Genomic DNA, 12375 nt, shown 5'->3' with positions numbered 1-12375 from the left:
ATTGCCTTGAATTTCTTACCATAAATATGTTTTCCTTTTAGGAAAAGGTTTTGGATTGGCTAGTCTTTTTCTGGTAGGAAAAGTTTTAGGACTTTATAAATATAGACTTGTTCCTTCTAACTTAATCAGCATCCACAATGTAGTCTTAAGGGCTTTGAGAGTTTTGGTTTGGGGGAGAATTCGTGGGTCACAAGTTTGATATGTTATCACTTGTGTGAACCTCCCATGTATTTCGAGTGAATTGGTTGAGGTTATTTCTCTCTATATTTTGTACTCTCATGTTTATATAGTGGATTGCTCATCTCCTTTATGGACGTAGGTCGATTGACCGAACCACGTTAAATCTGTCTTTTTGGTGTGTTTCTCGTTTGTCTTCTTACTCGTGGTCTTTCGAGGTTTGCTTTGCTAGCTTCCGCGTTACACCTGCTTATTTCGGTCCTAACAGATCTTGGGGTAGAAATAGAGCTAGATAAACTCTACAAGTTAACACCAAAAAAGGGGAGTCTAAGCTAGCTATTACTCTACAAAGAGGATTTAGAAGGGTTCATAAATAAAATTAGAAGGTTTGACCAGCTGCATGATAAAGGAAGAGAGCTCCCATCTATCTGTGTTAATTAATCCCCTAACTTCCCTCAGGAGATCAGAGAAAGAGTTGAAATCATGTATTGCATCAACACTATAACTCCTGGATGCTAATATATCAACAAATTTGTTGGCTTTCCTGAAGCAATGACTGATGATAAATCCATGAGATTCAGCTATTTGTTGTGCTTCTTGAATCAATTCATCCAATCTCCAAGGCGTTCTCCATTCTCCGTTTATGCATAATTATACTAAGAATAGGAAATCTGTTTCTCCCCAAACCCTATCATAGCCTCTACTAACACACCATTTAGGACCATAGAGTAGTGCACAGGCTTCAACCACGTGCTAGTACCTTAGCTTGGACTAGACCTAAAGAGTAAGCAATCATCATGTTGCCTTGACTCTCTTATTAGCTTTCCTCTACCATAACTTTCTTGAATGCAACTTCCATCATTGTTGAGCTTAATAAAATTTCTAGGTGGTTTGAGCCATTATAACTGTCAAAGAGAAGGTCAAATTCCTTTATTTACAATATATAACTGAGCTACAAATTTGTAATTGTTCTTTATTGATTACTGATAAAATTATTAGTTATCAAAATTATATATTTTACCCTAAAAATTGAGGAAGTTAAGTATCATAATCTTTGCTTTGTCATGTTCTTGTTTTGCCTGAAGACCTTCTCTAACCCCTTCAAAGAGCACATGTTTATTTGAATACTAGATACGCGACCCCGTGCCAGCACGGGGCCCAATATATATTAGTATTTTTTGTCTCAATTTATGTGATATCATGGAATTTTAGTATACAACAAATGAAACATACACAGACGTGAAAGTGAGGTTAGGCTATTTGAGGGAAACACATTTGTTTTTGTGCTTAGATGATAGCCTTTCGTGTTTCAAAGATTGAATGAAAAGAGGAGATCAGCAGCAACATTTTCCTGTGGATTTAACCTAAAGTGTTATTCAAAAGTAGCAAAGGAAAAGCAAAAATGGTAGAGATAATAATAACTCAATGAAGCTAATCTCATTTAGGAAGTAATAATGAAGACAATATGTGAAACAGAAAAACACCAATTGAAAAGGAAAACTATTTTTCTCACCAAGTACAGTATCAAATTCATGGCCATTTGCTGTTACAGTTTCCCACTTAAATAAACTGAAAACTGATTGCACTGTCGGGGTCTGCAAGCATGGGAAATGTGACATCAGAAGATGCTGCAATCTCCTCAGGGGATGATTTGTATGTGCAGAAAAGAAACTGAAGTTACCTTCAAATGCAAATTATCCAAAGAAACACAAGTTACCATGAAATGGAAATTATCCTCAAGTAGAAGCAGTAACAACAGTCAAGAAATTTTTTAAGTCATCTCATAGAAGGTGATACAAGCATAGGCATAGATCTTTCTTTTTTCAATTGTGAAGGATTAGCATAGATTACCATTGTCTACTTCACTGTTGGGTAAGCTAAGTTTAAACACACATTTCTTGGAGGCCAACATAAACAAACTTAAGTCTGCACCATAATCAAAATTGGCATATACACCCAAGGAGATAAGGGGTTGACATTTACTCTTGGTCCTATTCCAAACTGTCACATCACATCTGCAGCATGAGAACAAACAGAATAAAACTATAAGACATTGAAATTCAATTATTCAGAAAAAAGAGGTGTTTAAGTATAAAAATCATGTCTCATTGCTCCAACAAGATGACATGTCAGACGGCACAGCCTTGGTATTAGTAATGTGTACTTCTGAAAGATGAACAGTTTAGGGTACTCATAATTCAGCTAGTTAACAAAGAACGATAACAATGATGAGTATAAAGTTAACTACGCGCTGTGTAGTGATTTATGAAGTTCACAAAGCAAAAGGTCATTGAAATCCATCAACTTAATGTATGAAAGTAATAATTGGAACATACCCTGCTTTTATGAGATTTTGTGGCATTGGGTTGCCCATAATTCCAAGACCTAGAAAATCAATACTTGCTGGAAGATCATGAGCTGCAGAAAACTAAATTCCATTAGACAATAAATACCTAATTTTTTGTCAGTAGTAAATAGCATCCGAAAGAGCTATAACTCGACACGAAACAGTTTTTGACAATTCCAAATTGATAATTGTTTCATCTATAGCTACATTAGCGGGAATATAATGCTGCAAAATTTTTTAAAACAGATCACTACTACTACTATGATAACATATATAGAAGAAAGGAAAAGCAAGAGAGAAGTTGAATGTTCGTAAAATGTAACAATAACTACAACAAAATAAGATGATAATGAAAGTATAAGAGAATGAAATAACAAGAAAGTATGTAGTAGTATTATGATTACTGGTACCTGATTAATTGTTTATCCTAATCTGAATCTTCCATTAGCTGCTATTTAAGTCCATATAGTTGGTTTGCCAAAAAGTATGTGATGTGCTATTTAACTTCTGAAAAGGCAAATAGAATATCAACTATGGAATCAGAAAGTATGAAATGGAAGGAAAAGGAAAGAGAACAAATACATTACCTTAGTTGACCAGTAATTACAACTCAAGAGTTTTTAACAGTGGTTTTAATTGGGTGTCAAAATTTGACAGTACAACTAACTTTACTCCCGCCGTTTGAATGGTGTGGAGCACCTTCTGGGCATGTGGATGACAGAGATATCAAGCCTATTGAAGCATGACAAACGAAAAGTGAAATTATTGAGTACCTTGTTATTACTGTAGATGTTGTGTTGTTAATATTCAACTGGAAGAATAAGCCAATTTGTTTTAAACAGAAATAGGGTAATTCAAAATTAAGAGAAGTTTTTTAATGGTTACTGGGTGTTACAACAGGCAATTAAATTGAGAACAGAAATAAGAATCTATAACTTCAAATGTAATATAAGTAATGGTATTAGGAAAAGTTGGAAAACATGAGTTTAAGTGACTGTTAGTATTAAATTAGTAATAATGCAAACCTTTTTGAGGGAGCAGGGGAAGTTGTGGTTTTATATTGGGACAATGGTTCCTTTCATGTGGCTAGCAATAGTGTAGTGTTGATGGATCATCATTTGTTTTGCATGAGTGAGTAGTTGGATTGTCACTTTGTTTGAGTTGTATGGTAGTTTGCAAGCACTGTAAGAAGAAGCGGGATTGAGTAATGAGGAAAAAGAAAGCGAAAAGTAGTTATATAATCAGACAATGATAATTTCTGAAAGAGGGCATATGAAAAAGTTGTTGAGTGACTAACATAATAAGCCTGCATCATAAGTCAACATTCTGTATCTATTATGTGTGGTAGTTGCATAAATGTTGGCAAATCTTAGTCAGTTAGCGAGATAGGTGGAATATGTTCATAACAAAGCTTTTTGAATGATCTCATTATATACTACATTATAAGTTGATTGATCATCATCATTATCTGCAGTAGGAGGTCGAATCAATATTTTTATACAGTTTGAACTTTTCGCTCTTGATAAAGCAACATATAATTGACCATGGGAAAAAACTGGTTCACGTAAATAGATACCAACATAATCTAATGTCTGTCCTTGTGCTTTATTTATAGTCATTGCAAAGCATAGACGTATAGGAAACCCTGTTCTTTTAAAAGGTACAGGTATTTTTTCATCCTCTGATGATAGTAATGGTATTCTTGGAATAAATACGTGCTTATCTTTGAAGTCACCACTTGCAATTTTACAACTTATAACATGTGTTTTGAAATCACAACACACCAATCGTGTACCGTTACATAAGCCTTCAGAAGGATTTAAATTTCGCAATAATATAACGGGGCAGTTTTGCTTTAGCATTAATCTGTATGGAGGTAATCCAGGAAAATTTAGAGTGTGTAAGAAGTCCTCAAATTGAGGTTGATCGTTGGGTTCAATAGTCTCATCAGTAGCAATGAATATTTTAGCAACTGTTGGAAATTGAGTTATGAGTCTATCGTTTAGTTCATCAACAAAGTCGTTCTTTGTAGTCAAGATAACACGAGATGTCATAAAAGAAGAGTCATTGAAAGATGTATGTAAATTCGGATATATCACTTTGAACAAAAGATCTAATGACTCTTTTTCAGTAGTGAAAGGAATGATGAAATGCTTTGGGATTTCTATTTTATTGTTCATATTTGTTTTTTCTTTTCCATTCCCAATTTTCATCAGATATTCACAAAAAAAGGATCAGTCCTTGCACGCATATTTTCTGATAGTCTCAATTTTTCAAGTTGATTCCAAATTCTGGAATTTAAAATACTTTCAGAAATAAAGTCTTCCTTTTTTCCACTTCGAACAACAGGAAGCGTTTGCCTAAAATCACCTCCAAACACTATCACTTTTCCACCAAAGAGTATATTTGTTTCAGTTAGGTCTTTCATAAGCAAATCAAAAGCTTCAATCATATTTTTTTTTTGACATTGATACCTCATCCCATACAATTAATTTTGCATCACGAATTAAAGATGCGAGAGAGCTTTGCTTACTGATGTTACAGGAGAACTGCTCGTCAATATTAATTGGAATTTTGAAACGTGAATGGGCTGTTCGTCCTCCAGGAAGTATAGATGCCGCAACACCAGAAGTTGTTGTCGCCAAAGCTATGAAACCTTTAGATCTTACAGTGGCCAATAAAGCACGGTACAAAAATGTTTTACCACTTCCTCCCGGACCATCAATGAAAAAAGCACCTGATTCGTTAGTAAGTACTCTTTGAAGGATAGTATCATATGCTATCTTTTGTTCGGTATTCAATTTTTTATATAATAGCAGATCTTCTTCAGTAACAACTATATTCCTTTCAAAATTAACATCTTTTGCCTCTGACTGTACTCTTGAACTCGCAACATTTTCATAAATCAATCTATACTCATTTACATCATGTCCCATGGTATGTAATACATCATTAATATGGTTCAAAACTGAATGTCTTGTTTTTTTTGGATCCATGTTTGGTAATTTATTGAAGTCTTCAGACATTGACTGTTCAAATTGTTCCCATAGTTCTTTTGGATTATGAGGATTGCAATATACTAATATTGTAGCAAATAGATGTCGCAAGCTATAAGGCATTTGATAACATACAGCCTCTGTCATACATTCAACCAAGTTGTTATTATGATGTAACAATCCTCTTTTTTCTACAGATTCTCTAAATGTGTCGTAGTATTTTCCATCTATTTTTCGAAGATCTTGGTATGACTCAGGAGATCTTACATTCATTAGTAGAAGTCTAAGATAATATCTCTCTCCTTCTGTTGGATGACATGTCACAAGACGGCCAATAACATGACCTCGTTGTCTTCGTGTCCACATTTTGTATGATTTTGACCACACAAAATATTGTGGAAATTCTTTATATAATAAATTGAGTTGTTTAGCATATTCGTTTGTTTTATTCATTAGGAAAAATTTTGCCACACAAAATATTGTGGAAATTCTTTATATAATAAATTGAGTTGTTTAGCATATTCGCTTGTTCTATTCATTAGGAAAAATTCTATCAACATTGTTTTCTTAATCATGGGGTTATTCATGATTTTGTCTATGTTATCAGCTGTTTTAAAAGAAACAAACTGTTGGTTTTCGAGGTGTAGTTGAAGATGATAAACAGATGGACTCATTTCACTAATGGGGAAAGCAAATAAACGCCATACAGCTTCTGGTGCAGATACCCATCTAGCAGATTGATATTCTTTTATTTCATTTATTTCAACATTTGTATCATCCTCCCGTATAGAAAAGAAAATCTAGCAGATTGATATTCTTTTATTTCATCTATTTCAACATTTGTATCATCCTCCCCTATAGAAAAGGAGATTTTATCGTGTCCTTTACAGATATATTTATAGATATACTTGACAACCTTTCTATCAGAACACACTTCGACATTGATATGACAATTAAATTTGCATAGTAGGTAGGGGTTTTAAGGTACTACCCATGAATTGTCAAGAAGTTGTTTTCTAATCTCCACATGTTTGCCTGTATTTCTTCTTCTATAGATTGCATATGAGTTTTTTCCTTTTGTTGTTTTGTCAGCAAAAATTCTTTGGGTACTTGAATTTGCAAAAATCCTTTTTTCTTCATACATGAATTTGTAGGATTTAAATAACCACAAGGGCCATGCATGATGTGTTTTTTAACAAGTTTATGTAAGTAAGGATTTTCATTTATATCAGGAAGCTCAGCAGAAACAACTTGATCATATGATTCAGGAGTAATTAATTTGAAATCATCATTAAGAATTAGAAGGAAATGAGCATGTGGAACGCCTCGTTTTTGAAACTCAATAGTGTACATAAATGCAACAACTTTTCCAAATATGTTTTTTTTTAATATATCTGTTTTTAGCTCCTCAACTTTTGCTTTGAATACTCGGCAAATCAAGTCAGGTCTATTTTGAGCTTCATCTGTTGATAGTAAATATTCTTCTATTTCTGGCCAAGAAGGATTACAAGTCATAGTCAAAAATATATCAGGTTTTTCGAAATGTTGAACTAATGTTATAGCATCCATATAACGTTGACGCATATCTCTAGGACCTCCTGTAAAGCTTACAGGAAGAAATGTTTATTTTCCTACTTTTGAAGCATCTCTGTCACCATGTCTATGAAAATCAATAAGCCCTTGTAATGGATCAGTCCGGAATAAATCCTGATTACACGAGACAAAATCTAGCCTTTGAGTTTCAATTTTTATGAACTCGTCAACTGAGTATTGTTGGAAAAGTCTTCCTGAATGTAATACTCCATTTATTTCGTTATCTCTCATTTGAAATTTATAACAATAGTATTCACGACAAGAAATGTCGTCTCTTTTCGTTTTCCTTTTTGTAGTACTTTAGCTTCTATATCAAGCAGTCCCTCAATAGAACACATATTTGATAAAGTTGGAAGTTGTTCATTTTCACATTGAGATCGTTTTTTTTTCTTGCAAGTCTGTTCAACTCTTTTAATTCCGCAATGCCAACCATTTTGACCATAGGGAAATAACAATGGATACTGTAAGAGATCATAGCAACCATAGTAATAATTGACTAATTGATTTGTGTTGCTACAAGGATAAATTTGAATATGTGGTGTAGAGCTACTATTGTTTGGTTGTTGGTTTAACCATATTGCCGCCACTTCTGAGACTGTCGGTAGGTTATAAACTTGTTGATTTAATGTAGAGTCACAGTTGAGTGCAATATACAAGTTTGGTACTTTCGGAACTTGCATTAGAGATTTTAGGAAGATACAGTAAGGATTTATTTTTAATAGATTCATTAATTTTTTAACAAGTGATTGATCAGCATTACTGGAAGAAGCCATACAATTCAACATTTCAGTATCATCATCATAAATATATAATTGTAGATTTCTTGGTTGTTGATTTGAAGGTAATAAAATCATTAATGAAATGATACATTTGTCCTTGAACTCTAAAGGTGTATATACCATGGTATCTTTTTGCTAGCTCTTTGTCATATTTTACTCCAAGAGAAGTAAATGCAAACATGTTATTGTACATTCTAATGTAGGTACGAAAATGTTTGCATTCAGCAGTGTCTCCTAACAAGAGATTTAGTAAATCTGTAGGCATTTCATGTGATGCTAATTTAACGGTGCCATTACTGCAGCAAAATCCTGCTGATTCATATTGAAATCTTTTTGCCGCACAGTATTCACAAGAAGGCATTTTCTTTAAAATGCTTGGATTGTTGGGGAGTTGTTTAATATTGCAACAGTATATACTTCTTAACCTATTACCTGTGTAAATTAATTGCAAAGGAGTGGGGTATAAGCTAGAAGGAGAGCTAAAGTGGAGGAACATCTAAGCAAGCAAGATAACTATAAGTTTTTAGAAAGACGAACCGTTGTTTTTGTCAGTGATTGCCTTTGGATCATATTGTTGATGGGCAAGTGATGCAGAACCTAAAGTCAAGACGATTTGAATGAAAATAGAATAAGATTTCTCTTAAGTCCTGACTTTTGTGTAAATAGGAAAAGGGAATAGACAAACCTTTGGTAGTCACAGTGATTGCTATTGGGCTGTGTTGTTTAACGGGTGCAGCCAACGTCGAGCCTATTGTAGAAACAGTTGTAATGAGTGCGTTGAAAATTTTTTCTCCAGAAAGGTGAATATCAACAGCATTTTACTGTGACGTACCTACTTCAAAGATGGATAGGCAACCAATCATATCTTTTGCCTTACCCGATACAACTGCGAAAGTATCAATGTGAGAGGTGTCGCCTAGAGCACGAAAACGGTGTAATAACCATCAGTAAATGACAACTACACTTAGTTAGAGATGAAGTATCATGCAGTTATGCAGTATATTCAGCAAACCTGTTTCAGGGTGAGGCGGTATATCTGTAATAGTAACACCTTTTTCTGCAGTGAAATGAAGTTGAACATTAGGTAGTGGAGTAGGGGCACGACCGAGGAGATTTTTGTTGGTCAATTGTCTATATCTTCTCCGTCGTTGCAGAAGAAGTGCTTCTTTTTTATCCGATGAGAGTTGTTTATATATACTGCATCGCCTATTATTAATAATGCTGGCTCTATCCGTTGAATATTGGCATGCCTTTTCTTGTGAGGATGACGCTGGAGGGATGACTTTTTTATCCATCGACACACCTATAACAGGAAACATATGTAATTAGGCCAACAAATTGGGATTGTAAAATAAGAAAAATATTGTATTAGATAATCAGAGAATGTAAAGAAACTGGTGAAAGTAATATCACGACAGAATAGCAGATTAACAATTTTCATTCAGTCGTGTTAAACATTATATCTGCACATTTTAATTGGAAAATGATTCTTAGCTGTTTGTTTCAACGTAAATGCCTTAACTTGACCCGACACATATATTGAAAAGCTCAAAATCAAAAAATAGTGTGCACACTCATGGGCTCTGTTAGCTGTGCAGATTTGGACAAGATTTAATTACCTTTGAATGACCTAAAACTGGCCAACCTTGAGAAGCTGACCTTTAGGTATAATAGGGAGATAGATTCATCAGTTTTTCCTACCGTGTCTTGTTTACCTTAATAACCTTTTGAAAAAATAATGCTGGAGCTGCTAAAGTTCTTTTGTTTGTTGTCAAACAGAGAGAACAAATGATAAGATACTGTCATTTAACTATGGATGTTTCACAGCAGAGATCAAGTTTGTGTTGCAACAATTGCTTGAGTCTTTGGTTCTTGTGGCTATACTCTAATTAGCAATTGACAAAGGCAATGATCCCTTAACTTCATCTCTAATCTTATATAGTAATACGTTAGCAAAGAAATTGTTACCTAAGAGGAAAACTTTACCAGTGTTAGCAGGAACAAAATGTCTACTACCAATAATAATTTTGCTTGGCAAATCCAATTTCATGCAGCGTGGTTTTGAAGTGATAATGCTTTGTTTTGCCTCTAAGGTTACGTAGAAAGCAATGCTTGTGTTGAGAAAATCTACCACTTTGTTAGAACTCTTTTGCTCTATCTGTTTGTTTCACTAAGTAGTGGAAATATTCAAATTTGATGAGAGTGTTCGTCCTCTATCTTAGGTTCATTTTTGTTATAACTTTTGGTAGCCTTTGGAAAAGCCTGAATTTTGAAGTACCTATAATATGTATAAGAAATACTAAGATTTTTTAGAATTTGAATTTGATAAATCCTTACCTCCTCTGTTTTCGAAATGGAGAATTTTCGGGCAGCATAATGTTTATATTATATTAATCATTCACATGCTAATCTATTAAACCACTTCCCATTTATGCTAATTAGAGAGCAAGACGACATAGAGCCTAGAGGTTGATCACCAAAGACTTGTGCATACGCTAAATGTAAGAGCTGATGTGTAGGAGTTCATTTAGAATTCACGACCAACAGTATAGATCAAAAATTACAAGTAAAGTAACCGTTGAAGCAAAAAGATCAGTGCATGTGTATAATGTGTTTAAGCTCACAAGAATCCTTTCCTTCAGAAATGTTTTGTATGATTTCCTTTTGCTAACATCAAAACTACACATTCAAAATATTTGTAAACCCAGAAGAAACAAAAATTGCATCAAATATCATGGAAAGAAAAGTCCAAGTTACTACCAATGAAATCCAGCGGAGAAATAATATGGAGTAGAAGTGAAAAAAGAGAACTCAGAAAGTATAGATAGATCAGATAGATCGGGTGAAATAGAAAGCTTGAACAAAATCTTCAGCAAGCTCGAGCAAAAAGACTGATGGGAAAGAGGCAATCCCAAATTGGAAGAAGAAAATGAGGAACTCATAAAGGAGAAATCGTTGTTGAAGTCGTAATGGCTGTTAATGCTGTGAAACCCTCTAAATTCAGATAAGAACAAGCACTGCTTTCTGATTAAGTATTAACCACAAGGGCAAAGCCCTACCTAACACCATTTTCATGTTTCTATGTTAAGTCTAGAGAAAAAGTAACTAATACTGTGTGTCAACCACCAACATTAATATTTATGAAATAAGAAAGGAAGATCCGAGCATATGGAAGCAAAACTAAAAGAAATTATTGAAGCAAAACTAATTCAGGGAAGTTTGAGAAGCTTAATCGTCTCAGATACCATCAGGCACTTGGCTATAGTGCGAATATAACATCTACATAAGCTTATACGTCAATAATGCTAATACATAATTTGGATTTTTGGCATAGAGGAAACTGAAGCAGCTAAGAAAATTATTCGATCATATGGTGTGATAAAGTGAAAAGAGCCAGTCAAGGGTGCCCTAAGTTTCTAAACCTTCCCTAGCCTCAGTTAAGTGTAATTCTACATTTGAACTCTATTTTGTTGTTAGACTCTTCCAATATAAAAAATATAATAATAGTAATAATAATATATATATAATAGAAAATATCCAAAAACAACGGCCAATCCATCACGACACCTTTTAGTTGGGTTTCAAATTGAAATTTATTAGGTTACTGACAACTAAATCTAACTTGGTGATAATAATTTAAGATTAAATTTGTCAATATGCAGCTAACAACGGTGATAACTGTTGAAGTCTCCATTGATTGACGAGGTACTCTTTTGACAAACTTGAGGTCTGAAATTTTTTGTCGATAAAGTCGAGTGGGATCAAAAATGGGAATAAATTAAAAGCAATCAAACAAAGATGAATCGAAAATTGAAAAAATGGAAGGAAACAGATAAAACTTCAACCAAATATTAAAAGGAAACCATACCTGGCTATTGGCGACTGACTGATTTGAAGAAGATGAAGAGAAGAGTTGCTTATGCAAGCTGTGTCGCTGTTACTAATTCTTCTAGACTAACAAGACAATTAGTATTTTGCCCATTGTTCTTTTTTGGCTCTTAGATCTCTCTCCTAAGCCAATAGCAATTGTTAATGAAAATGTGGAAGTATAGGAGAGAGATGTAGAAGGATCTGGAAGGGAAAGGAATAGGAACTTGCTGTGTTAAAATATCAATTATGCGTAATTACAATTTTACCCTTGCATAATAACACAATTACTAATTTGCCCTTGGTCGTCATTTCCTAGAGTCTTCTATAATATAGTAATACGTAGTAATTTCTCTGTCAATTATATGACATTCTTTTCTTTTTTTTTTAATTTGTCTCAAAAGAGAATATTATTTTTTATATTAAAAATAATTTAAATTTATGAGATGTTTTATATTCATACAAATATCTAAAGTTGTTTTAAACCATAAAATTTCAAAAAATTCCTTTTTTTTCTTTTCTTAAGAATTCTCATACCTAATTAAATGATGTCACATAAATTAAGACGGAAAAAATAATAATTTAGGATAGTACTTTTTTCTATACTAGTTCTCTA

At 33.6% G+C, this 12375-nt stretch overlaps 1 protein-coding gene across 16 annotated transcripts; it reads right to left on the bottom strand.

Annotated features, from left to right (window-relative positions):
- Window positions 1-1270: 1270 nt before the first annotated feature.
- On the bottom strand, window positions 1271-11970 carry LOC102586186 (uncharacterized). 16 transcript variants are annotated; one of them, XM_006356118.2, is made up of 10 exons: window positions 11761-11967; window positions 8905-9195; window positions 8725-8808; window positions 8578-8640; window positions 8430-8489; window positions 5058-5237; window positions 3112-3256; window positions 2935-3031; window positions 2514-2595; window positions 1584-2192 (listed from the first exon to the last, which is right to left on the bottom strand). In XM_006356118.2, exons 2-7 carry the CDS (start codon window positions 9185-9187, stop codon window positions 3168-3170), a joined length of 759 nt encoding a protein of 252 aa, XP_006356180.1. In that variant the 5' UTR covers window positions 9188-9195; window positions 11761-11967; the 3' UTR covers window positions 1584-2192; window positions 2514-2595; window positions 2935-3031; window positions 3112-3167. The 16 variants fall into 16 exon arrangements, with proteins under 16 accessions (XP_015168200.1, XP_006356180.1, XP_015168213.1 ...); XM_015312727.1 differs by lacking the exon at window positions 8430-8489; XM_015312724.1 differs by lacking the exons at window positions 8430-8489; window positions 8578-8640; window positions 8725-8808; window positions 8905-9195; window positions 11761-11967 and adding exons at window positions 3550-3706; window positions 3822-3992 and having other exon boundaries at window positions 2935-3028; window positions 5058-5985.
- Window positions 11971-12375: the final 405 nt, after the last annotated feature.

This window comes from Solanum tuberosum, unplaced genomic scaffold (genome assembly GCF_000226075.1).
Source record: "Solanum tuberosum cultivar DM 1-3 516 R44 unplaced genomic scaffold, SolTub_3.0 scf00215, whole genome shotgun sequence".
In the NCBI taxonomy this organism is placed as follows: Eukaryota; Viridiplantae; Streptophyta; class Magnoliopsida; order Solanales; family Solanaceae; genus Solanum; species Solanum tuberosum.
This window is presented reverse-complemented; position numbering and strand designations above follow the sequence as displayed.

Excerpts from the sequence above, each read along its gene's own strand:
- LOC102586186 (XM_015312714.1), bottom strand. The coding sequence starts at position 5,973 with ATGAATAAAACAAACGAATATGCTAAACAACTCAATTTATTATATAAA. Across the intron at positions 3,257-5,057 it reads GCAGTTCTCCTGTAACATCA|GCTTGATATCTCTGTCATCC; the intron begins GTAAGCAAAGCT and ends ATGCTTCAATAG.